General features: G+C 44.3%; 1 protein-coding gene across 2 annotated transcripts in view; it reads right to left on the minus strand.

Annotated features, from left to right (window-relative positions):
• daam2 (dishevelled associated activator of morphogenesis 2) overlaps positions 1-25,267 on the minus strand; it is a 91,795-nt gene that overhangs the window by 52,830 nt on the left and 13,698 nt on the right. For both annotated transcript variants that reach the window (XM_070842201.1, XM_070842200.1), the window contains exon 2: positions 5,236-5,521. In XM_070842201.1, the coding sequence (XP_070698302.1) occupies positions 5,236-5,403 (168 nt within the window). In that variant the 5' untranslated portion in view covers positions 5,404-5,521. The remainder of the gene's footprint in view (positions 1-5,235; positions 5,522-25,267) is intronic.

The raw sequence follows: 25,267 nt of genomic DNA on the forward strand, positions 1-25,267 counted from the left end.
GAAGTCATATGAGGCCTCCAGGGGCCACACAGGAAGCTGTAGCTGCCATTATTGACCCAAACAAGGTTTATTGTGTGTGTGCGTATGTGTGTGTTACACCAGGCCTAGCCTCACAACTAGTCCTGGAGTTCTTCACACGAGGCTCTGATTTATTTACCACAACCAAGAAACGACTTCTTATTCTTATGATATGGTGGATTTAACCACTCGTTGCCCTTTACAAATCACCACATCACACACACACACACTTTGCAACATTCAGATGAGTCATAGTATCCTCTCTTTGACGAGTCAGCCAGCAGCTGTTGCTAGCCTCTCCCCTCGTCCAAACTTGACCACTTCCATGATAAGGTTGGCTCAGGACAGCAAGAGCTGGCTTTAGAACAGAGGTGGGAAGAGAGCATTAGAAATGGGGTGCGAGTTAGACAAGCGCAAGGGACGACGGAGGGAGGGAAAGCGAAAGGAAAGATGGTGCATCCCGGGGCGTGCACTGTGGAGGAAACTCACTCCCAATAGCTCAGAGGGCGGAGAACATTTCCATTCCCTCTTGTTATGCAACACATTTCTGAGTCGCATCCGGCTCAGAAGTCACACTTGAGGGAACATTAGGAGGGGGATTTATGTTTCAAGAGTCCGGTTCTCCTGGAATAACAAGTGAAGGTTTCAAATGAATTTTAGCATCGCTGCTTTTAAAACAAAAAATGGATGCGCAGCCAAAAATGAGTGATTGGGAGTCACACAGGGTGGACCCTGTTGAAAGGTTGTGGCACACAGATGCGGTGTCTGACACTGGCAGCTGGATCGCCGCCCAGAGAGGTTGGATTAAAACTGGCCCAAATTACGAGACAGAGAAAGAAAGAATGAAGCTCCCACATAGAGAAAGAGACAGACATACAAAGCAGATAGAAAAAGAGGGCAGAGAGAAAGGCAGAAGGAACACGTACTAATCTGCCAGAACCGTACTTGCCAGATGTTGGCCTAGCAGACCTGATTCAGTTCAGTTCAGCTTGGCTAGATATACTGTGCACTTTATCCTCTCTCTTCCCAACATACAACTCAATGCAGATGGCTGAAAGACTGGGTCTTCTTTTTTAATGATTAAAGAACCAGTTTCACTTATAAACGGGAAAAAGCATTCCAAAAGAACACCACCATACGGATTGTGAGTCAGACTTAGCATCTCCCTGTCTGACCAGAAGTGAGCCGGTGCATTCAATCCTGTACCTCCTGTGTTTGCTTTTCTCTTTTAAAAACATTTTAGTCCGCAGTGAATCAGTGGCACTGAGTAAATGGGTTCAGGCCCTCGCAAATGTGTCGACATATTGTGACCATATGCCAACCTTTCCACAGTGAATGCAGTGCGCTCACTGCCGTCAGCTGAAGCTTGTAAACGGCTGCCTAGATGTCCCCAAACAACCTCACACGTCGGCTTCTTTTTGAAGAAGCAAAAATTGCATTTGGTTAGTACCAAAATGACAGAGCCATTCCCAATTGCCTAAAATTTGAGAGCAATTTCACATTTAATGATAAAATGTTATTAGCAGTAAATTGCCTTGATAAACAAAAATAAAGCTGTCATTGTTCATGAAGCACTGCCAAACTTCACACATGGCCAATATATCAACTATGCGTGCGAGCCCTGAAACACTGGTGGAAACAAACTGTTTAAAATGCACCCAGACCCAAAAAAACAGAACCCAGAACTGCGGCACATTTGTTATCAGGAAAATCTGCAGCCAGCTGCAAATGTGGAGTTTAATTGATGCGATCCATTAGCTCCTCTGATGTGGTCTTTGTTCATTGTGTCCAAATCAGTGGCGATTGCTTCCAGGTTCATTTGCACGGGTTTATCCAGGTCGTTATTGGCACAGGATGCCTTCGTATGGGTTTGCGGCTGATGTCGAAGCAGGTTTATTCTTCAGACTTTCTCTGGGGTAAGTTGTTGCACATTTGGCAGAGGGGAGTGAGTGTTTACACGAGGGAACCGAGGATGGATAACAGACATGCTTGTTCTGCAATATTAGTTTTGTATGCTTCATCTAAAGGACAATAACTCATCTCCTTTGCTGCATTACTTATTCTGTACACCTGCATTTCTCATGAAGTAGCAGAGAGGTTAGCAGAGGTTACTTAAAAGTTACACATTTGAGAACTCTTCCAATCTTTCCATTCAATGTTTAGGTGTAACTTAGCAGAAAGTTGACAATAGCAGTGGAAAGTGTTGCTCTGAGACACCTGAACTTGCTGGTGTGTCTCTGGGTGGTGACAAAGGCTGAAATATCTTTATCACCATAGTAATGTGTCTGTTTATTCATTTTTGGAAGGTGATCTTCCAAAAAAAGCACAAGGGACAGACACATCATATCACGTATTCCATTTCATATTCCAAGTAACAACCATGGCATAATGGGCAAGTTACAGCTAAGGCTACTCTGGCGGGGAATTTTTCAAACAATATTTCTTAGAGAAGTCATCCAAAGTCCTTTCTTCCACTAACAGAGTAAGCTGAGAGTGCACTGTGCAGTCTCTCCACACAGTGGAAGACCCTGTTATGGACGTGAAGACACGTGGAGGTGGTTTACTCCTCCATTTGGCCCAGATCTGTCGCTCCCACTCCAGTGGCTCCATTGAGTCTCATTCTCCTCCTCAGGGAAGGCTTTCATAACAATAATCCCCATCTCCTGTTGCCATAGAAACGCGCTATGTTATGTTATTCTCCATTTTTCTTTATTTCCTCCCCCGGAGCACAGCTCTTTGCCTCCCTGCATCGGCTCACTATGTCAGTGTAACATGCGCTGTGTCCAGACTGAGTGACTGCTCGAGGGCCGGTTGTACAGATTTTTGGACGACTGGTCAAAAGTGTCAGCTTGTCGGCTGCAGGATCAGTAAAACAGATGTGTGGGACCGATGGCTTGGCCAGACAACCATCGTTAGCTAGTGCATTGGTCATCCAATCAAAGCAGACATGAATCAAACTGACACAGGTTGAGTGATCATCTAACTGGAACATCATTTTTCCTTTTCAAACATTCTAGCGTGAGATGTTAAATTCCAACTGAAATCACATTTAGTTATCCCTTTTTGTTGTCAAAAGTCATTTCAAAGTATTTTTTGAATGTATTGTTAACATTTTTTTTATAATCAAAAAGAAATAAAAAAGGGTAGTGAAAAGCACAGATCATCAGTTTACATGCTGTTTAATGTGCGACAGCCTAACAGCTAATTAGCTATCTGCACTTGTGCTTGGTGAATGTTGATTTCAAACCCTAACGGGTACAATTCAAAGACAAAACATCTAAAGTAACCGTCCAACAACAATCTTAAGAATAATCTATTCACAACATGTGGAAGGGCTCAGTTCCAAGGAGAAAGTGCCAAATGCTCTTTCTCTCCTGGGTCGAAAAAACGGCGAGTCAAATGGGAGATGGATCTGTTTTCTCTGCCTCTTCTTAAACTGATGCATCTGAGTCAGTTTTAATGAAAAGTTAACCCCAAAATAAGGTGTGGGTCATTTTGCCTTTTCAATCGGAGCTGTGAAGTGCTCCCTATCTTACAGGCATGTTATCTATTTCATCCCAGCAGAACATTTTTGTCCTTGTAAAAGCCTGATTAATGCATTGTAATGCATGTATGCATTTTCCTTCAGGCCATTGTAGGCAATCATGTCAAACAACAACCTGTTGGTCCCTCCGAACAAAGCTTTAGTTATCACAAAGCTGAAAAGGCATTAGGTCATTCCAGTCTGGTGATACTGATTGAGGCAATCGGTTTCTTGATTGCTGCAGTCCAAACTTTTAATTCTTTCTCTAATCAAGTCAATAAATGTACTGCAGCTACTGGGGTTTAATGGCTTTTGCATTACCAGTGATTGTAAAGGAGCCTAGACAGTAAAACTCAGGGTCAAATCAGGTCAATTAGCAGGAGAAAGGCTCACCATCGGGAAAACATCTGCCTTGATAACAGTGAATAATTTCCTATCATAAATGGAATTTCACTTAATCTTCTGAATTAATTTTGACAGTTGGAGGAGTGATATATCCTGCAGGCAGTGAAGTTTAGCATTCCGCACGACTAAGACTTGACAGCGCCAGAAGGAGTACTGTAGCCACGCTACAGCACATTGTTGAGAGAGGGAGATGGAGACAGAAGATGGAAATCTGAGGTTGAGGGAGAATGACAGAGGAGCTGAGATGGAGACAGACAGGACCAAAACAGACCAAAGAGACGGGAACTGAGCAAACAAGGAAACAGAAACAGCAAAGCCCTGCTCTTCCAGCAAAGCCAGATCCAGCTTGCATGGAAGCCGAAACCCGCAGCACACTTCTCCATTTTGACAGCTGTGCCCTGATCCCTCTCCACACCATGGGCACATGCCAATACAGCCGTGTCAGTCTGGCTCTCTTTACAGCCCAGCAGCCCCTGCCAACAAGCACGATCTGTTCAAGAGATGGGAACTGTCGCACAAGGGTGGGCTGCGTGTAGTGGAAAGGATGAGCTTCTGAATCTGTGGAGAGGGGGGGGGGTTAAGGCATTGGCCTCATCCAACCATCAAGACGCCCTCCACAAGATCCGATCCGTTCCAATACATGTCTCTAATCATGTTAGTTCAGGATAATGAACGACGCACAAAAGAAGGAAAATGAAAATAATTGGATTGCTCGACATTAGGAAAAAGAAAATTCCAGGGTTTTGTACCAAAGTATTGTTGTGAGCCAGCTTCATGTGCTCCGCTTGTGTGTTTCGCTGTATGGGCAGCATTTCTGTATGGTGTGGGTGAAATGGGTCTTTAGTGCAGCATCTTTAAAAATCACAGAAATGCATTACATTCCGGCTGAGCAGGCTAATTAAACTGAAGGAGTGGATGGCAACAGGTTCGCAGATCCAGATTATCAAGCTACTGTTTCCATCCTACCCCGAAAATGTGCTGCTGTGAGTTCCGATCCAACACAATCATGAAGCATTATCCAGCAATGTTCTTTATATACTGTTTAAGTCATTTCTCAGCAACTGCAAGCAAGCAGGAAATCAGTTCATAGGTGAAAATACTGTAAGACTGAGTCATGTATTGTGTAGCCTTTAAAACCACTTGGGTCTTATTGCAGTTGTGTCAATAAACAAAAGACCCAGTTGGTCATTTAGTGTCTCTCTGCTCCACTAAGAATCCAAACCTCTGCCTTACCACAAGTCCTTTCAACTAGCCTGCTCAACTCTTAAGATCCCTCCGTCTTTACTCACCACCAGTTCGGAGAAACGTGCATGCAGCTCCTCAGCGGGCGGCATGGGGGCGCTGAACTCTAGCAGCTGCAAGGGCACGCTGTCCTTCAGGTTGATCTCCGGGGGCTCGCTGCTGCCGAAACAGCACAGGAAGCCCAGGCCCGGCCGCGTCCTCTTCCTGGGGGGCATGGTGGCTGCGGCGACACAGGTGGCGGTGATGGTGCTGGACCAGGAAGGTAGAGGAAAGGGCCAGGGGCAGGGAGGGGGAGTGGAGAGGGGGACGAGGCTGCTATCTAGGGGGCATGATCTGGAAGAGAAAGAAGAAAGGGGGGAAAAGGTTACAGAGGCATTGACGACGCACGCTTGCTTATCTTCAGTTTCCCCGGCGTCAGTAGGAATTACTTTCAATGACATCCAACACATTTAGACGTGCGTGTTTAACCTGTCATAATGCATGACCTTTCTATGTACAATAAATAATTAATCTTATTTTCAAAGATTCAGCCTGTGCTCAGCTCATGAGGACCTCATTGCGCCATAAGCATTTGCACAGGAAATTAAGCATTAAGCAAGGCCCAGTTTGTTGGGAGTAAATACAGGAAGATACACAAGCAGCGACAACCACTCCACAGCTAAACAAAGGGGAACAAAGCCTGATTAAGAATGATGCCTGGAAAAGCTTTAGAGCCTAACACCACAGATAACAGCAACATCAACAAGAAGGTAGCAGGCCAGAAACTGTTAACAACCATTCATTTCATCTATTCTCTTTCCAAATCTTCTTTACTTCTTCACTGTGTCCTTGTGCCAAGCTGCTCTTGTTGTGTGGCAAAAGGGCACAGAGGCTGCAGGAGCTGCCATCATATCCTTGTCTTGACATCGGTTGCTCTTATGTTTCGACAAAGAAACCCCTTGTCCCTGAGGTACAATGGTGCCTGTGCAGTGTGTGTGTGTGTGTGTGTGTGTGTTTGTCCAGACTTTCACTAAGAGCTGCCACAGCAGTGCCCTCACTCCTTCAATGGAGCGTACACTGTGTGCATGTGTATGTATGGACAGTGGTGAATGACACCCATTACAACAGGAGGAGGGGACTGAAAAGGCCGAGACACCCCGGAGGATTTCCTCAATGCTCTGAAAAGGATATGGGTGGTCTTCACTGTATGAATAATACACTCTTTACACCATATTACGTCCTATCAACCACATACTTACATACACAATGTGAGCTTACAGCCACACGGGCTCACACAGTTGCCAAAGCTCCTTTTTATGCAACAGTTTACTGCATTTGTGAATGAATGGACTTGAAGTCTGTTATGCAAATACGACAAACGTGCAAATCCAGCAAAAGCATTTGACCAAAAAAAAAAAAAAAAAAAATCTATTTCTATGAAATACAATAAAAAACATCCATGACGTTGCTATCGAGATCACAGAGCCAAAACCAACAAAACAAGATTTAAGAAGCAAATGCTTCTATTCCACTCCAAATGTTACGCCTTTATTGAGATTTTGTACATAACCAAACAAGCATTAAGTAATGGCTGGAGTATTGCACCCATCTGTTTAATATGGCAGTGAAAGTTTATGACTTGAGTTTCCACAAGAAGCCACAATCTACTACATCTTGACTGAGCACGACTCTCCGCCATCACTCCCTCACACATTTGTTCAGCCTAGGAGTTCTCACTGCGCCGTCTAAAAATAGCCGGATGGTAAATTCTTTATGAATGCGCTGGGCCCTCGACAGGAGCTTAGAGGGGAAAAAATGAAAAGAGAAAAACACCACATTTCCATTTTGCCCTTTCGTCTTTTGCTCATTTGCTTTTTCCGCCTCCTTGAATGTGCCATCCCTCTTAAGGCAGAAGAAGCAGAGCTGTGCACTGCTACAAATGAACTGGAGGCTATTTTAAACGAAAAAGCAACCAAAGTTATTCTCTGGCTTGTTGAACACGAAGCTGCATCGCGGGGGATCGGTGGGTTTACTTTGACGACTAGTACTGTATCTTAAATTCTTCGGTACAGTCACCTTCGGATTTGCGAGCTGTTTCACAGACATTGCATCAGTGTGCTCGATGTCAGTTATAGCAAGTGTGGCATCTTGCATATGTGTGCCTGTGTGTGAGGTACATTTGATACTGCACCAGCAGTATCAAATGCACTTTGTTATGATAGCCAAGGTGGCAATCCTAGAACACCCCCATGAACGCAGGATTAGCCTGCTATGGGGTTCCACGAAAATAAATTCCCTGTGAGCACCGACTGACCCCTGTTTGTCCCACTGCCTTTGCATAGAGTACAGTATGTATCCTGTTGCCTTTTCAGCAAGTCCCCTTCGGCTCAATGGACACGGCAGATTACAAATGGAATCTCCATTATATTTTACCCATGCAGAGCCCCAGAAGCTGTCAGTTAGTACGTGTAATACAAACTACATTTTAACACGGGGACCCTCTCTACAAGAGAGGGCTGCAAGATTACCAAAAACTACCTGAAAGGCTTGTCTTAACTCTTCTACTCGCATGTCCATATGCCCATTTTTAGTAGTGGTTTCCTTGGACAAAGAATTTTGCTCTAAAATAACTTTAACCTTAAAAATTCCTGATTGAGTTGGCCGAGTCATGCTGCTGAAAACCCTCATATTAACTCTGGCTTTAAAGAGGAATGCATTTTTTACTCAGAGCAAGTAGTGTAGATTATGTTCCACATCGCTAACACTGAAATGTAAGACGGTTGGGGAACGACGACAGTGTCCAAAAGCAGTTTCAATGCACATGCAGGCATGTGAGTGATGTTTTCAGACATCTATCCTTTACGGCCCCTTAAGAATCTAAATGCATGTTGTGCTCTCGTGGTATTTCTTACCAAGCAAGTTTGCACTTCTTACTGGCATGTTTTTTTTGTGATATGATGATGTCCAGGTTTGTTTTAATGTTGAGGTCCTACATTCTTTGGATGATTATTGTGATGATTATTGTTTCGAACATGGTACCTGTGAGGTCACCTGTGCTCTGTCTCAGGGCGACTGTCCACCCATTTTTCCCCCAGGTAAATAGGCCTCGTCTGTCAGGATCTCCATTCATACAAAAACAACTTACAGCAGTGAATCTTGAAATTGCTGCAAAGTCACAGTTTAGGCCAAGCTAGTATCAAATTTTTTCCTTAACAAAGACAGTGCTAAGTCACTTGTGCATGGGGTATTACATGCAACCAGTAGCAGAGATGCTGCAGCCCATTATCATGTATCAAACCAGATGTGTCTCAGCATGGCATGATGAGCACACTTACATGGATGTACAGTAGACTAAAGAACAGTACAGCACTTGTGAGATGGTGGTAAATTTTTTTTTTTTTTTTTTTAAAAAGCCCACTTCAGGGAGGTAAATCAATTTTTGACCCATACATTTACACTTGAAAAGGCTCTGCCTCGAACTATTAACAGTGACAGCTTTTCATCGTTTATTACTATAAGATAAAGTATGAGCCACTGCCAAATCTTTATGGTGGTGGGTTAGTTATTGTTGCTGTGGACAGCTGGCGGAGCCTAATGGAAAAGAGGCCACTCTACAGGGGTTTTAAAGCCATTCAGCAAAAAAACACAACCTAAACCTCCTGTCCAGCAGTGTGTGCGTGTGTCTGTCTGTGTGTTTCTATCTTCACTCTCCCACAGAGCCCCACGTGCGGCCAGTCCTCACTCAACACTAGTTCTGCTGGCCGTCTTCCAGCCCGTGCCCAGGGAAAGTAGGCCAAGGAATCCAAACAGACAAATGGAGCATATACACACACAAATACAGTATATACTGTTTATACAGGGAAATATAAGGAAACACTGTGTGTGTATAACCTCCATCGTTCTCTGTATAGTGGAGTCACCACACAAACGCGATTCAAACTGACCATATCCACTGCCATATGTGCCCTGAGAGCCCCTCTTATCTACCAGCGTTTCATCCCTCCCTCTCTCTCCCTCCCCCTCTGATTTGCTGTCATCTCCCATTATTCCTCTCTTTCAGGGTGAATGGAGTGACATTTCCCTCCATCGACCCCCCTCTGACAGTAACATCTGTCATCTTTCCTTGCCGCTTTTCACACATCAGCTTCATTCCCCAATTTCTACTCTTCCTACTGTTCCTTCCTTATCTATGCTCACGCTATCTTTGCTCGAGAGACTGTTTTATGTCTCTTTTGGAAACGTATTTTAGGAAATTCACTTTGCTTATTTCTCTCCGTCACCAACAACTCTAAAGCTGGCTGATCAACATGGATGCTCTTTATTTGACAGGAAAACAAACAGAAATGTAGAAATGATACCTTGTGGTTATCAGAACAGGTAAAAGAAATAAAATACATTGTGTAAATGAGACAGCTTTAGAGGTTGGTAAGCATCTTCTTTTAAACAGAGCCAAGCTATCTACTTCCCAATGCTTCCAGTCTTTACACTAAGCTACGCAAACCACGTTCCTATTTTTCTCTGTGTGTCACTTTCTTTCATTTAGCTCTTTGTTTTCATGCTTGCTCTTTTCTCTCCGACCTTCCCTCTCTGGTCCTTTGCACGTCAGTGAGTTGTCCCATATCCGATGCTTGTGACATGGAAAACTGCACTCAGACTTCCTCACTTTCCCTGCTCATCACTGGGAAACAGATGTACGTGCGGCCTTTTAGAAGTCACAGGAAAAGGAAGCTAATCACTGGAAGAGCGAAAGCCTGTGGATCTCTATTGGCTCGTGCTAATTAAAACCATCTGTGTGTGACAAAATCGGAGATGCAGGATGAGACACATGGTGAATTGTCGCCGCTAACAGCTTGTCATGGTAGACAAGAATTTCTGCTCAAACATGCACGCACGCCAACAGAAAGTGTGAAAATACACACATTTTGACAAATTCCCTGCTTGTGTGCTACTGCAACTAACACGCTGCATGGTGTGTTCCCAGTCACATGTTCACGGGTTTCAAGAGTGAGACACACCCACTCAAGATTCAGACGTAAGCACGTACACATGTGCAATATTTGCATACTCACACACCAAGAGCCCCGAAGCAGAGAGAAGAGCCTGCTGGCTGCTGTGTGTTTGACGAGTTTGGAGAGCAGCCGAGCAGAGAGAGAGAGAGAGAGAGAGAGAGAGAGAGAGAGAGAGAGAGAGAGAAACAGAGAGATGAAGGAGGAGAGGGAGGGATAAAGGGAGATACTGCTGCCACTTCTCATTCAGCCCACTACCTCATCGCCTCATCCCCAGCGCCGGGAAGTAGGTCAGTGGAGGAGGAGGAGGAAGAGGAGGAGGAGGAGGAGGGGGCGGCAGTGAGGAGAGACGGGCTGCTGCTGCTGCTGGTGTATGATTATGAGTGGGCGTGTGTGTGTGTGTGTGGGTGTGTGTGTGTGTGTGTGCAGGCGAGAGACAGAAGAAGAGGTGCATCTAATGCAGAGATCAGTCTTTCAAACATCTGCGCCTGCATGATTTCAATTCTTTCCCCAACATCTGTCAGACAACACAATACATTTGGTACCAAGTACAGAATCGGATACAAGTCAAACTCTTATTTTTTCCATCCCTCCTGAGTAGACACACTTGGACTAATAAAGTTGCATCATTGTCTCTCTTTTTTTACTCTGCTCATTCCCCTCCTTCCTTCTAAAACTACAGATACGGCATTAAAATGCATCTTAGTCACCTCCCTTCATATATTCCTGCCTTTTCCTTCCTGCTCCATAACGCAGCACTTCTACCTGCTCCTTACTTACGTTGTCAATTTCTTAGAATCCATTCATCAATGCATGTACTACAAATACAGCTCCTTTCACACAGTGAATTCCAGCCAGAGACAGAGAGGAAAAGAAAGCGAGGGAAGAGTAATGCAGGTGGAAAAAAAACAAAACAAGAAGCAGGAGTAAAACTCAACACAAATAAGTAGAATAGGCAAACGCATAGAAGAAAGTGCAAGATTATTAAGAGGCAATGAATAAAAGATCAGAAGCAAGCCTGGAGCATGCATTTTTTGCACACACATTGTTTCTGGGTACTACAAATGAGGACCATTCCTCTGGGGTGCTGGGCCACGGAGGAGGGTACAGTCAGGCTTACGTAAGCACCCGCCAGAGATGGGGGAGCAGTGCCACGCTGGCACAGGCAGGAGCAAGATGCCAAATACAGTCCAGATTAAGGGACTGGCACTGTTGTGGCAAACTGGAGGCATGCAGCTGGCGAGGAGCAGACATCTGACTGAGCAACACCAGTGATGTGAAGTGAAAATGCACCAGGCAACGCTAATCCCTAAGAGTTCAATCCTGGTTGATTTGGTGACACCTATGCTTTTTGTGGAATCCCTAGTGCATTTTAATGATATAGTTTGGAGAGTTCCATTCAAAATGGCGCCAGTTTCAACCGCTGTGGGACAGCAACAAGCAACTTCTTTGTCAGGAAAATGAGCAACTTGTGGATTTGTTTACTGTGTGCACTGCCAAGGAAGCTGGGAACTTTGGGAATTTATCAGTTCACAATGAGCACATTAAGAAGACGGTCGTCCAAAATGGTAAAGCAGAGCTCACAATGCAATGTTTCATGTCGTGTAGGTATGCGAATCCAGCACAGCAAAGGCAGACTCCATCTGTAACAATGAAAACTATCAAATAATAGTAATTGATATAAAAAATTACAGCCATATCACCAAGGATTAGAATTTTAATGGAATAATCCATTTTTCAGTTCAGTTAATCATTTCTAACTGAGGTTGTGTAGCTTTCTCCTCAGACTGGTTAAAGCACCCGCATCAATTTGACACAATTCATGTTTAAAATACTAACTGCCTTTTGAACCACAAACTATTTCTGATGCCCCGATACAGGATGCCAATACTGAGAGTCACCGACGACAAAAAAATCTCTCAATTGTGTTGGCATATGTGTGCATGTGTCCATATTTGTAGGTAGTCATGGTTGTGTACTGGTATGTAAAAAATTGAATGTGTGCTTTGATGTGGAAGTGAACCACTCACACTCATTAATTTGACATGAAGTATCTATTCAACCCAGCCATTGGACACATTGGAACTATGCCACCCTTTGGATGCTGTTGCCCCAGACATGCCCTCTTCAACATGCCCTAACCTCCCTTTCTAATGTCTGCCTGTCTGTTCAATGACTAATGGGGCCTACCCTTTAATTCTTTTCTCCACTCTCCAAAAACACTGGCTCCGAGCCAAATCACCTGGGACACTGGAAACTCACTCTCCCATGGACCCCATTGGATCCGTGGCCCACCCACCGTCTCGCTTATGGCCTTGGGGAAGCCGTGTACACATCATACATCTTACCCCGTTTGGGTCAGAGGCCACATTAGTGCAACATGAAGGCAAGCACACACACACACATAGAAAACACACACATTTCTGTTTGTTCTGTCTCACACCAATTAAAGAGATTTTACTGATGCATCACTTCCTTAATTACATGGGCTTTAGTGGCAAGGGTGGTCACATTCTAAGATTTATATACATAAATTGTGGAATTGATCTGAGCAGTAACAGCTAGCATGAGATCTATCCATGATGAAATGTATAATGGAAATGTGACAAATGCACCGTATATTAGAAAACACGCAGCCGCACACATTGCTACTTGCATTCCTGAGGAGTGACATCACCGATCTATTCCAGTGCGGGTCTCCATGGTCAGCAGCGAGTTACAGCCTCAACTAACTAATGTCCAGAGTTGACAGTGGAGGAACTGCCATTATTTCACGGTACATTTGCATGCGATGCATTCCTGCGCTCATTCTGAAAGCACACAGAGGGCCAACGCTTTCATAAGAGTCTGTACAACGAGTGGCTTTCCCATGTGGTCCTGGACAATGAGCCAGAGGATTTGGTTTGGACAATTCTGCTGGGGCCTGACAGGGTAAGCTAATGCAGGCAGGGACACTTCTTTCGGCCTGTGCAACATTTAAGTTCCGCCCCTAGCTTTGGAGCCCATGTGCATTTGATCTTCAAGGTGACAGTTATTCTTAGCCATGACAGCATGGTTTCTCTCCATAACATTCTCAGCCTCTCGGATTGGTACAGCAAACAAATTAAATGAGCAGACAGAGAATGAATTTAGCGATATAATTTCTGAGAGCAACATGATACAAAGTAAATGTTTGGCTATAAGTTGCGTTGAAGTAATTGAGATAAGCCGTTACTGAAATCATATTCATGGGCACCATGCTCAGCCTACTACATCCACACAGACTCTCCAAGGGGCTTAGGGCGCCTACTGATAAGGGCCGTCTGTGCCTTTATGCGTACGTGCATCTTCAAGGAAAAGAGCCTAGAATCAGAAGATCAGAAACCCACCCTTCCCTTTACCCCCACTTTTTTTTTTTTTTTTTTTTTAACCATTTCTCCAAAACCTCCCTCATTCCTCCGCATACGTTCTCCCTCAGTCACTTCCTCTCTGCCCTGCGATCAGATAGGGGAAGCGACAAGGATGGGACAGCTGGAAAACCAATCAGCTGGGAGCCATGCCTTCAGATGGTGTCGCTAGGACACAGTCTGGGGCACAAGTGGGTAACATCAGAGTGAAATTATAATACTGGCATAACATGACAGTGGACTTTAAGCACAAGGAGTTTCAAAAGCTCCTCAGATTTCTAGTCACTGTATATAACAAGCTTTAACAATAGCAACAGAACAATGTTGAGGAGGTGTGGTTGGGTCAGTTCCATGCGGCTGTCATAAAGCATAGAGCCAGCACTGTGCATAGCATAAGGAAGAAATGAATGAGTCAAAGTACCTCTATTTAAATTGACCACAATCACAATTATTATTAATTACTTTAATAGCTTGTGGTTAATACTGTTGCTTAAATATTTCCAGACTGTCTCCAAGGAAAATGCAATCACATTTGGACAGAGAGACATTTTTCATTTTCTTTTGTTTACAAACAGCTCCTGTCAGGCAGCCAATGCAAGGACAGTGTAATTATATGCAGTCGGCCCAGGTCTGCACAGCGCTTACTGATCTCGTACACGAAGCACACAGCTTGTCTTGTTCAGGAAAAGTGGCAATGGTTGTTAAAGTCATCCGGCCACCATCAGTTGATATCCCATCAATGAGGGCTCAACTGTTATTCAACTGTTATTCTGGACAAGATGTTTAAACCGTCCACTGTGACCCTACTGTGTCATTTCTTACCCATCAATCCATTTTCAGATCTCCACCGTCCATACATGGCAGGCTTTAAATATCACATCATAAACTCTTTCTCAACTCAACTCTTTCACACCCAACATTTTTGAATTCTCAGAGGTCTTATTGGCTTCTAGCCGCATTCAAACATATAAGTACTGTTGATTTTAACAGGGCCATGAGGCACAGTAACCGATCTCACCCATAAAGAGGAAATGCCTAAACTAAACCACTGGAAAAATAGGAGGGGTGGGGGGGGGTGTTTCTAAACCTCCAGGGAGGCCATAAATACCAATTTCATTTAGCTTAATTCATTAATAAAAAAGACACTTCCTGATGTGAGGGATATTCATAATGCCAGGGGGCTGTTACAACTTAGGTTTTTTTTTTGCTTTGATCAAAACAAAAGCAGAGGCTCCAGTCAGCAGTGGTGGGGCCACGAGTGCCCAACCATGCACGGTTGCAGTTTGAAGCAAATTATAATAAACATGTTAAATCCCTTCCTAGAAGCCACGGACCACAGACATGAATTGCATGAACAAAAGTTGAAATGAGAACCTGTACAGCAGACAACTTGGTTTAAATCAACAACGAATCAGCCCGAGTTTGCAGTCACACATTTTGGAGGCCTGACAGGCTAGAAAGAGACATCTTACCAATCCTTTATTCAAAAGAGCATTTTTGTTCCACTTTATTTCACATCTTTTTCTCTTAAGGCTTCAGCTTGTGTGTTAGTAACTGTAGTCAGAAGGTCATCCACATGTTGCTCAAGGAAAGCCAACCAGTTGCTGCATGGGACTGTAACAATACAGATGTTAATGTTGGCTCAGGAAACAGGTCGTATCGAGGGGGGAGACTTACATCAGAAGCACAGACCCACTGTTGACCCACTTCTTTGCTGGCCAACAGGCACATCCCCACGAGTCACATCTCTGCTCATCATACAGAGCGGATCACTGGGATAACTATGCTATTAATACTGGGAATGAGAATAAAGTTAGCTATGCCACATTCTACAGGCCCAGCATTCCCACATATTAACAGGGTTAGGGATGAAATCCAATGCTTGGCATCCCTTTCCCTCGAACCCCAAAGCGCTACCCTGCCGTGTCAAATCATTTTCTTATTTCATATGGGAGGAACGCCAGAGTCACGAGCTCCCAGTCTAACTTGAGACATGTTACTATATATTTAGAAAAAAAGCTGGCATGAATACAGTCCCAGAGCTGGTCACCAACAGTCTCAGGAGAGAAGGGATCCTGCACTTCCCACAGACTCCGTGTTCTTCAAACACCCCAGAGTCTCGTCTTTTTGAGGGAATGAGCCATTTCTATCAGCGCGGTGCTCTCCGCATCACACAGATGCTTGAGATGATCCAACTCTTCTGGGTGGTGAAAGAGGTCACTGGTTAGCTCAGCAGTGCTCAACAGACATGTATTAATGCCAGGGGTTGAATATGTCTATCAATGCCAGCGAGTGGACTGAGGCACTCTATATTCTGCATTGTTAAGCTATTAATCTTGCCTGGGTGAGAGGTCACCAGCTGCAGCATAAAGGACACAGGGCTTCTGGGTAATGTCTGGAATGCTCTTCTGGGATAGTAATAGCAGCACAGATAGGGACAGCCCTCTGAAGTGACCAGCATTTTTTAAAATAGCCTGCAGTAATACTGCACTGAATTGAGGCACTGTAAAGAGGAGATATGCTTACACATCATAAACCCCAGAAAGTGTGTCACTGGCACAAATACAATAGTGCCATTTGACACACACTCAGCGTGGGGACTTCCAGTGAAGGAGAGAGAAACAGATGCCTTACTCTTAATATCTTCCTGAGTTTTGTCCCGTAGCCACTGTTACCACTCTGCTGTGAATACAACATGATGATAATCCCACCCAAAAGGTCAGATAGTTGAATTTAAGCAGCTTTATAAAACCCCATCTCTTTCTCTCTCCGTCCCCATCCTAATGAGGAGGCTGTTGAGCTGTCAGTCAGCTGCAGGGCTGAAGCGATAAAAGGCCGACCGTCGCTCACAAACTCTCCCCTCGCACTCCCTCTAATCCTGAGAGAGCAGTTCATGCATCCGTAATGGTCGATAAAATATGAAAAGCTCCGAGAGTGCTGACGGCAGCAGAGGGTGTGTATGCATGCTACATGCGAGCCCTGAATCTTTTAGCCAAGTCACTCTGCTTGCCCCCCATGTGCACGTGAGTGTAGGAGGTTTCCAGCAGACTGAAGAGTAAGCCTTTAATGTGGTGGAAATGGATACTATCTTGTTCACAATGCAAAAAGACATCAAAGAAAACACGCACGGCCCTGTGACTGTACAAATGAGTTTGGCATTCGAGGTGCATCAACCTTCAAGCACAAAAGGAATGACTTCCATTGAATGTTAAAAGGAATATTGTTTACCTTCTCCTTTTTCATAGTGTTATTATATCTCAGATCACTTATCTAAAAGCCCGGACTCTGGTAGGATGTTCAACAGCTCAGGTATCTGTTTGGAACCAGGCAACTGGACTTAGGTAAACCAGAAGTAAGCATCACAAACCAATTTCACAGGAAGAAATTTGGAGGTCTGGTGCATGAACTTACATCACTGTACTTTTGACACCTGCAAAGGATGTACAGCTAAGATGACAGCCTCTAAAGTGGGATAGGAAATGCTTCTGAAAGTCTTTGAATGAGGAACCCTGGGAGAATAGGACAGTGTGCTTACAGTATGTTGGTCTGAGCTGCCATGGAGTGTTTGCTTCCCCTGAGGGAACGGTGGAAGGATAGTCTTTTATAATAATAATTAAAAAAAAAGGAATCCCATGCAAATTACTGCATTTAGAGGTAAATGGAAGTCTGCCCCCCTGCGTTGTTGCTGGGAGGAGATGTACAGCATATATGGAATGCCTGGCTGCCAGGCCACTACTACACACCAAAGGGCTGACTGCGTGATTGATGAACATGTTGATCAGCCCACGTCCAAGACCCAAAATAGGCTGTACCCATTACATATGACACTGTCCCATCCTCCCTCAATTCCTGAAATGCCAAACACTTCCTTGAACTTTATGCTACAACGTAGACATTACACGACAACTGTTTTGTTGAAACCAAACACAGATGTCAGCCTCTTTAAACTCACTTTTCAATAGCACTCAAAAAAATGCTGAACCCCCCCATCCATCTGTGAAACAATACATCTTCCAAAACATTTGACTCTGAACAATCTCAGCTAAAACTGAATCCAAGACCACCACCAATTTACCAGAAGCCCTGGCCATATAATGCACCAGCACATCTAGGGAAGAAGCAAGACTTGCTCTCAACACCCCTGGAGGGAGAGCCCAAACATAAAGTCCACACACATCTCACAACCCAATGTTTGCCGCTGTTTATGACCTATAAAGCCACTGTAGTAAAAAAAAAAAAAAAAAAAAAAAAGTACAGTAAAATGCTGCCTTTCCCTCCAATCCCAACAACACAAACATGTGGAAACTTTATCATCTTAGTGGGATTAGAAGCCCTTGTTGCCCACCAGCTTCTTTCTTGCTTAGCTTTCTACCGAGCCCACTGACTAAAGTTTATTTTATTGGTTGCAGTACTGTGTGTTTTCCTGGCTGGATTGAGTAGTGGCATGCAGCGCATGGATAAACTGGGTTTACACTTAAACATCTGTGGCCTTTCGTGTATACAATCTCCTACTGGGTGAACAGCACTACGGTGTAGCTATTACTCACAATGACCAGCGAGGGTTATGGGTATCAGTGTCAAGATCAAGTATCTTCTACTTACCCACTTCAGAAGGGCTGTGCCGAGAGATGTATTGTCCCAGTGTCACTTGAAATGGAAAATAAAGAGCTTTTCAACAAAGCAAGGTTACAAGAAAATTTTACAGCATTCCTGCAGCCTCTGACTTTAGATCCCTTTTATTGCCATTTGGAGTCGGTGTTTCGTCGTCAAATTCCATGCCTCTGCTGAGGCCGACGATGTTTCCCGGCCGAAGCTGCTGCTTTTTGTCTGCTTCTCTGAGCTTCTGAGCTGAGCTCTGGATTTCAGCTGACTGTGCTGGGAGCTGAGCTGTTGACATTGTCCCCGCACTCTCTCCCCCCTCCCTCTCTTGCTCTCTCTCCCTCTCCGTCTTTAGATCACTCGTCCCCCTTCCCCTCCCATTCTGGATTCCAGCTCCACTCTGTGACAGCGTTCATGTGTATGTCGGTGAGAAAGTGATGGATTTTCTGCGAATATAAATGCATTTATGTACAGTATGCATGTGTGGATGTGCCTGCTGTGTGAGGCCAAGGAAAAGGGCAAGATGAAAGGAAATGACCCTTGTGGCTTGTGCTTCCCACCACTGCCCAATATCCCAACTCCACCCAATGCAAAGCCGTCACTGAGCAGACAAAAACAAAAAAAAAAAAAGGTGGAAGGGGGGATATCATGCACAACGCCCAAAGGAAACTCCTTTTCCTGTCGCGTCTTCTCATCGCCAGCAGATGCATAAAAGCACACACGCCCACATGAGCACACGCACACACGAAGACATGCCAAGTATGGGATTCTCCATAAGGAATTACCCCTATGACACACACAGGAAAAGGCTTTCCCTGACCTCCAATCAGTGCTCATTGAGAAGAAGGTGAGACGGGATGCTTGATTGTAAAAAGCTCTGTGAGCCTTGTCAAGTTCACACCATGAGCTCAGCCAAATGTAATGTGTAGAGTAATTTTTTGGGGGAGGGCATGGGGGCAGCGGGAGGGCCTCACCACAAACGGCTCTGTGAAGTAGAGTTCAATATGTTATTGTGATAATATGAGGTGTCAGCCTGCACAAACATCAAAAACTCAAGTCTCCCATTACACTGCAGGACACAAACACAAGCCCTGACCCCGCATAACACCGACCAGCTCAGGATATCAGTAAAGTGAAAAACATTTAAATGCAAAATATTGAGCTAATCTCCAAAGATTTCAAGTTTGTCTGGAAAAAACATCTACACATCAATCAGCAAGACACTGACAGCCTCTTGACCCAAAACTGACTAATCAATACAAACCCTCTGACATTTTTATATGTGGTGCGGTTTTCCTTTACCGTCGAACGATTTAAAGCCAAGGGTCAAAAGTGAATTGATTTCATACTGAGTGATCTTATCTTCCTCTCGACTCTTTGTCTGTTGCACAACTTGGCGAGGTGACAGCTTGTCTGGTGGTGATTTCTGATCAATGCTAGACTATTGATTCCAGCCTTCCTTATATAATGTGCATATAGTGCATATAGATAACGAACTGCTGACTAGATTAAGACTAAGCATTGTGACCTAACAGGCAAAACCCCTGAGGTAAAGCTAGACCCAAATGCATATAATAACCACCAACCACTCTTGGGGAAACTTATGGCACACTGTCACATGTACAAACTGGAGTCACTGATATGCCAAAAAGGTGGTGGTGGTGGGGGGGGGGTCATAATACCATTTGTCATCTTGCTCTAGGGACAGAAGACAGATGACACCAAGTTGCTGGGGGTGATGCCTGGGTGCATTCCTGAGCGAGCCCTGGGGATGCATCCATTAGCCCAGCTCTTAGACAGAACCAGCTTATCTCCATGACCTCCACTTCCCACTGCCACTTTACCTCTTTCTTTCACATTTGTGCAGTATCAAAGTGAGGTTTGCATCACTTCTACTCTCTCCAGGGTACAGTTTCCATCCCATAAACAATGGAAGAAACCCTGAGGAATAGGCTACACACATGCTCCAGTCTAGCTAAGTGCACCGCCGATATACCTGCATCATCCATCATAGCTTGGTAAATTACATCGGCTAAGTGATGCAAATGGGGTAGGCTAGGCACGCTTGCAATAAACAGCATGCCCCCTTCAAAAAAAAAGCGAGAGTGGAATCCAACCGATAGGTCCGTCTGTTCTCCTTTTCTTTTTTGAGGATGTGTTTGTTTTCACTTGTCTTGGACGGCATGCATTTTGCAGAGAGAAAGAAAATAAGAGGTTACACGCTCTCATCTGCAAGTCCACATTGTCACTCTGAGTACCACGGAGATGACCGCAAATTGTGGCCTCTGCAAAATTGGTTTTGGTGAACTTGCACTGCCCCCTGGGTAATTCCTTTAAACACAAGCGAGGCTGGTATTTACCCGCAGCGAACCACACTGAATGCAGCTAGTTTATCGATCATGACAGTTGCCAGAGTATGTCGAGGTGGACTGACACTTCAGGTAGGGTGCTTTCCTCTTTTGCAGATCTGTGTGTGGTGGAATGGCATGTAGCTCAAGACTACCTGTCAGTCACTCGTCAGTCAGCCGAGCGAAGCTTGCCGGGGCTGCTGTCTCAACTAGAGCTACTAGGTGAAACACAATCGTTCATAAACAAACCTAGACCGAAGAACCCCTACAGTGCAGGAACAATCAGTGTCTGGCTAACAAGTGCTACATTTATTCAGGGGGAGCGGTAAGAATGAATTTGGCACTTTGTGTGGAGTCGGACAAAAGGTGAACGGAATATTGGACAAGACCGCTCTTCTCCTTCAGCTCTCTCACAACCTGATAAGGGGCGATGGAACAGCTGGAGGAGAGACTGCGAAGAAGAGTTCACAAACTGCAGCTATTGGCATCCGAATCAGTCTTTCCACGGTTGTCACTGAAGAGAAGTGGCAAGAGCCCTCCTCCAAATCGGCAGCTGCCAGAGCAAACATGGCAAACAGTCATGTTTTACGACGTGTTGTTTCTTAATGTATTATTTCGGGTTTCTCTTGACCAGGCAGCTCTCATTTAAGTTTGTTTTGTTTAAAGGGAAGGAATTCCTTGTGACAGCACTTTGCACACAAGCATTTCTTTCACGCCCGCACAGAGATAAATTGCCAGCGAGAAAAGTACCGCCACTGCACAAAGCCTGAACTCTTGACAGCATAAACATGAGAGCACATTTTTATACATGGTCTAATTGTATGCTAGCTATAAATCATGATAGTGGGGGAGCGCTATACTATCCGCCTTTCAAAAGCCTCCACAGAAAAGCAACCTAATGACAGAAAAGCCATAAACCATAAATCTAATTGTAGTCACTATCTTCTTGTGGTGACATTCTTTTCTGTCTTTATTATTTACACCCTTCATGTATAAATTCATACTTTCTACAACTATCATGCACTTCTAGATTAACTCTTTCTTCTCTTCCATCACAAATATATGATAATCCACCTGCAATCTCAGCTGAGATCATCAGATCATCATCAGTCATTTGCGCCGAGAGCTTTTGGATGTTTTGCAAAAGTATTGGGCATCTCAAAGGCTCTTTTGTCCTAGAGGCAGACTGGGCAGGGTCAGAGGTCATCCAACTGCCTGCTCCACAGTACCTCTTGCTGTCTGACTGGATATGTGCCAGCTACATGCTGTCATGTTTGGACAATGGTCCAGCTTTCCGCCGTCTGACTCGTGACAGCTTCATCATGTTAACAAATGATGTAATGCCTTGATCTTTGAGAGCGAAAGTCATCACTATTAGACTTTGAATTATGTCTGAAAAATATCACGTCACAATGCGACTGTTTTGAAAAGCGGTGATGCCCAGTTTTTCTATGAATACCGACAACATCAGGTTTAAAACAAATGCAATGCAAAGTGTACTTACTACAAAGTATACTACATACTTTTGTGCTAATACATCACTTCTCACGGCTCCTTTTGTGACCACAATGAATCCAGGTGTGTGACTTGTAGAGACTGACACAGAATACCAGTGGGGAAAAAAAAGGTGGATGGTAAAACTAAAAGGAAAGGCCTTGCTCGTTTTCCAGATGCTTCCATTCAAAAGCGAGGTTTATATATTCCAGTTGCTATTATATTGGCTACATGGGGACCTCTCTCTCCACAGAGTGCAACTTCAGCTGTAGGAATGACATTACAATTTATCACTGTTTCTTATCCCGCCACTCAAAAGGAAACACTCAAAAGTACCAATCTTTTCAGAATGAGTTCCTTCTTTTGCAGACCACAGACTGAACCCAAGCCTAAGTCCTCCGTCTGAACTTTTCCAGGTGTAAGAATGTCCCTTCTTAAAATCCATTCAAAACAATGTAAATCAAGGCTTTTATGTTCCTTTAAAAGCACTGCATGTGTCCATGTGTGATGGAACATATCTGGGAAATGTAATGTAAAGTTTAGTCCACTTCTAAACAGTGTATTTGGTGGTGCGCCCGCTTTTTCATATTGCAACGCCGCACACGGTCACGGCTGTCACAGTATCTCGATGAAAACATCTGGAAGTCATCCGTTCTGCTAAAGAAGGCCCCCTGTGAACAGGTGTGTGCCCGTGTCCATGGCCTTGCGCCCTCTTTTCTTGACCCTTGGCTTCTTGTTATGGTTGGTAAACGCTTTGAACCTGGTGGCACCATTGGACCCAGACGGTCCTGTCTGAACAGCCAAGGTCACTTTAGAGTGATAGGGCCAGTGATATCTGTTCTTTACCACTGACAAAATTACAGACAGAAAGCATGCACCCAAAATTTTAATTAGCTCATGATAGGCAGTGCCCAAGGAGCTACGCTGATTAGCTAAGGCCATTATGTGCAGAAATAAGCAAAGTAAACAAAACATGGTTGTAATTATGATTTTGCATAACACTGTGACAGCAAAAGCAAGAGCTGACCAAACTTTGAAACCACTGTGACAAAAAAACAACAACAACTGTTCTTTCCCCTCACAAAAGATTGTATCACAACCTGGAGGAAGTGGACCACCTAAAAATAGCCCACCAATTTTATTCTCAAACCCTTTGGTCTGGTTTGTCTATAATGAGTCCAACCAGCCCAGCTAAACCCAGTTTACTCTGAGCGACGCTGTTGTAAATAAATGAAAAGCTGCAATTTCTTGGCCATTCTTTCTGAATCCCTCTCTTTCTCTCCCTTGAAGTGATGCTTAGAATGACAGCTTAGCTGGGTGTTGCACCGGACTGTACTGAAACCGTCTCCTGAGCTCTCCAGAAATGACCAAATAATAACACACACTTCCTGTTTATCTCTTGACAGTAGGTCAGAGCACTCTGTCCTGAGCCACCGTCCATTCCAACACAAATCCAGTGGTTATCACATCTTAGCGTTGAAGGAAACAAGTTTCACTCCCAACTTTGAAGCGGAAAGACAATAACTTTCAGAATAAAACCACAAGATCGCCATGAGATTCAGAGAACACCACCCCCCCCAAGTAAATGTAACAAACTTAAAGGATTTCCTTCATAACCATGCAGCACTTCTGTGCAAGAAACATGCCAGGCCAAATAACAGTCGACCTTCAACCCACCAGCATCACTCAAGCACACGTGCCTCGTGTTCTATCCAACCACAGGGAGAGTTTGTCTGTCCAGCTGCCTCTTATATGGTGGGAAGGGTCAGACATGTTATTACACTGATTTACTATCCCCCTAAGCTAAGGAGCCCTCCGCCACATCCTGTTCCCCAGCTGAGAGAGAGCTCCCTAAAAGTCAGAAGAGTCTTCACCGACTTTAAAGTGGACTGTCACATGGGCGAGGCTGTTGTCTGCTGGGTCAACGTGTTCCTTCAGTGGTCAAAAGCAACATACTGAGGCAAAGGGTCCTTGAAAAGCATATTTTCAGGGACCTCCCCGCCGCTGAGCTGCACTGGAAGCTATCAAGCATATACTGTCTGTAAACAACCAATTAGATTACACCCAAGCTAAACCGATAAGAACAAACTCTTAAATTCATTTCCCATTTATGTCACAGTGCACAAAGAGATATCTGAATGTTCTACCTACAGATAGACAGCGTGGCACAGCGGCTAAGAACACATACAGGATCATTGTGGTTCAGTGCAACTTGGATAATATTTCACTACTTTTGATCATCTTTCCCATCAATAATAAATATGAACAGTCAAACAATCAGACGAATTTATTTAGAGGAAAAAATAAAAATGGATTGTACAGTTATAAACCAAACTGTCTGATGTCAAGATCCATCCAGGAAGTTTGTTTGTGCAAAAGGATTTGTTGCTCATGTGGTTCATTCATCTTTATTTTTACAAGCAAATGATATGATTTATATAATCAGGTTGATTTGACTAAACTGCTGGCTTATTTATGACCTTTCTAATCATTTGACAGCTCATATTTCTTCTTCCAGCAACATTGCTGCATTTCCAGATCTCAGCAGGGATCTCAGTTGCGTACAGTGTTGTTATAACCAAAAGAAAACTACGGCCAAAACTATAAAAATACGGCCAAGATGTAATTAAAAGTTATCGTCCTTTAAGCTGAATACGAAGTGAAATTGCAATACGCTGTGCAGGCTGGGGGTGAGAATAAGTGTCCACTGGAAGTGCGAATAAATGAGTGACGGAGCTGGTGCGAGTGTGGGAGAACATGTGTACGGTGTCGTCTCACTGCTGTGTGTGTGTGCAAGAGAGAGACAATGCAAATACATACGGCACCATGCTGTGTGGAGGGGTGCCGGGGGGGGCAGAGGTGGACGGGAGCGTCGCCGAGGGGGCCCATTGTGCACCGATTACCCACAAGAGGGACAAATGATGTTGATTAAAACCAGCTGAGCCCAGGGCAGACTCCTGGAGCAGCAGACACACACCCAGCACCACGTGCCACTGGAATCCATCTGGCCTTTCAGTGACACACACACACACACACACACACACACACAGACAAGGCAGCCCTGCATGCTCGTTCATTTTCTGCTGCTAAAAGTGTACACAAACACACACCCACACAGCTTGTGAAATCATGCTCACAAACAAGACTATCTCCTCAGAAGAATGAAGGCTTGGTGAGGCAACACTTGTGGCCACCAACTGGAGTTTGACGACTTTGTTCTGATAAACACAATCATGTTTGTATTGCTACATTGAATTGATTCGAGCC

The sequence above is a fragment of the Pempheris klunzingeri genome, chromosome 13 (assembly GCF_042242105.1).
Source record: "Pempheris klunzingeri isolate RE-2024b chromosome 13, fPemKlu1.hap1, whole genome shotgun sequence".
Classification (NCBI taxonomy): Eukaryota; Metazoa; Chordata; class Actinopteri; order Acropomatiformes; family Pempheridae; genus Pempheris; species Pempheris klunzingeri.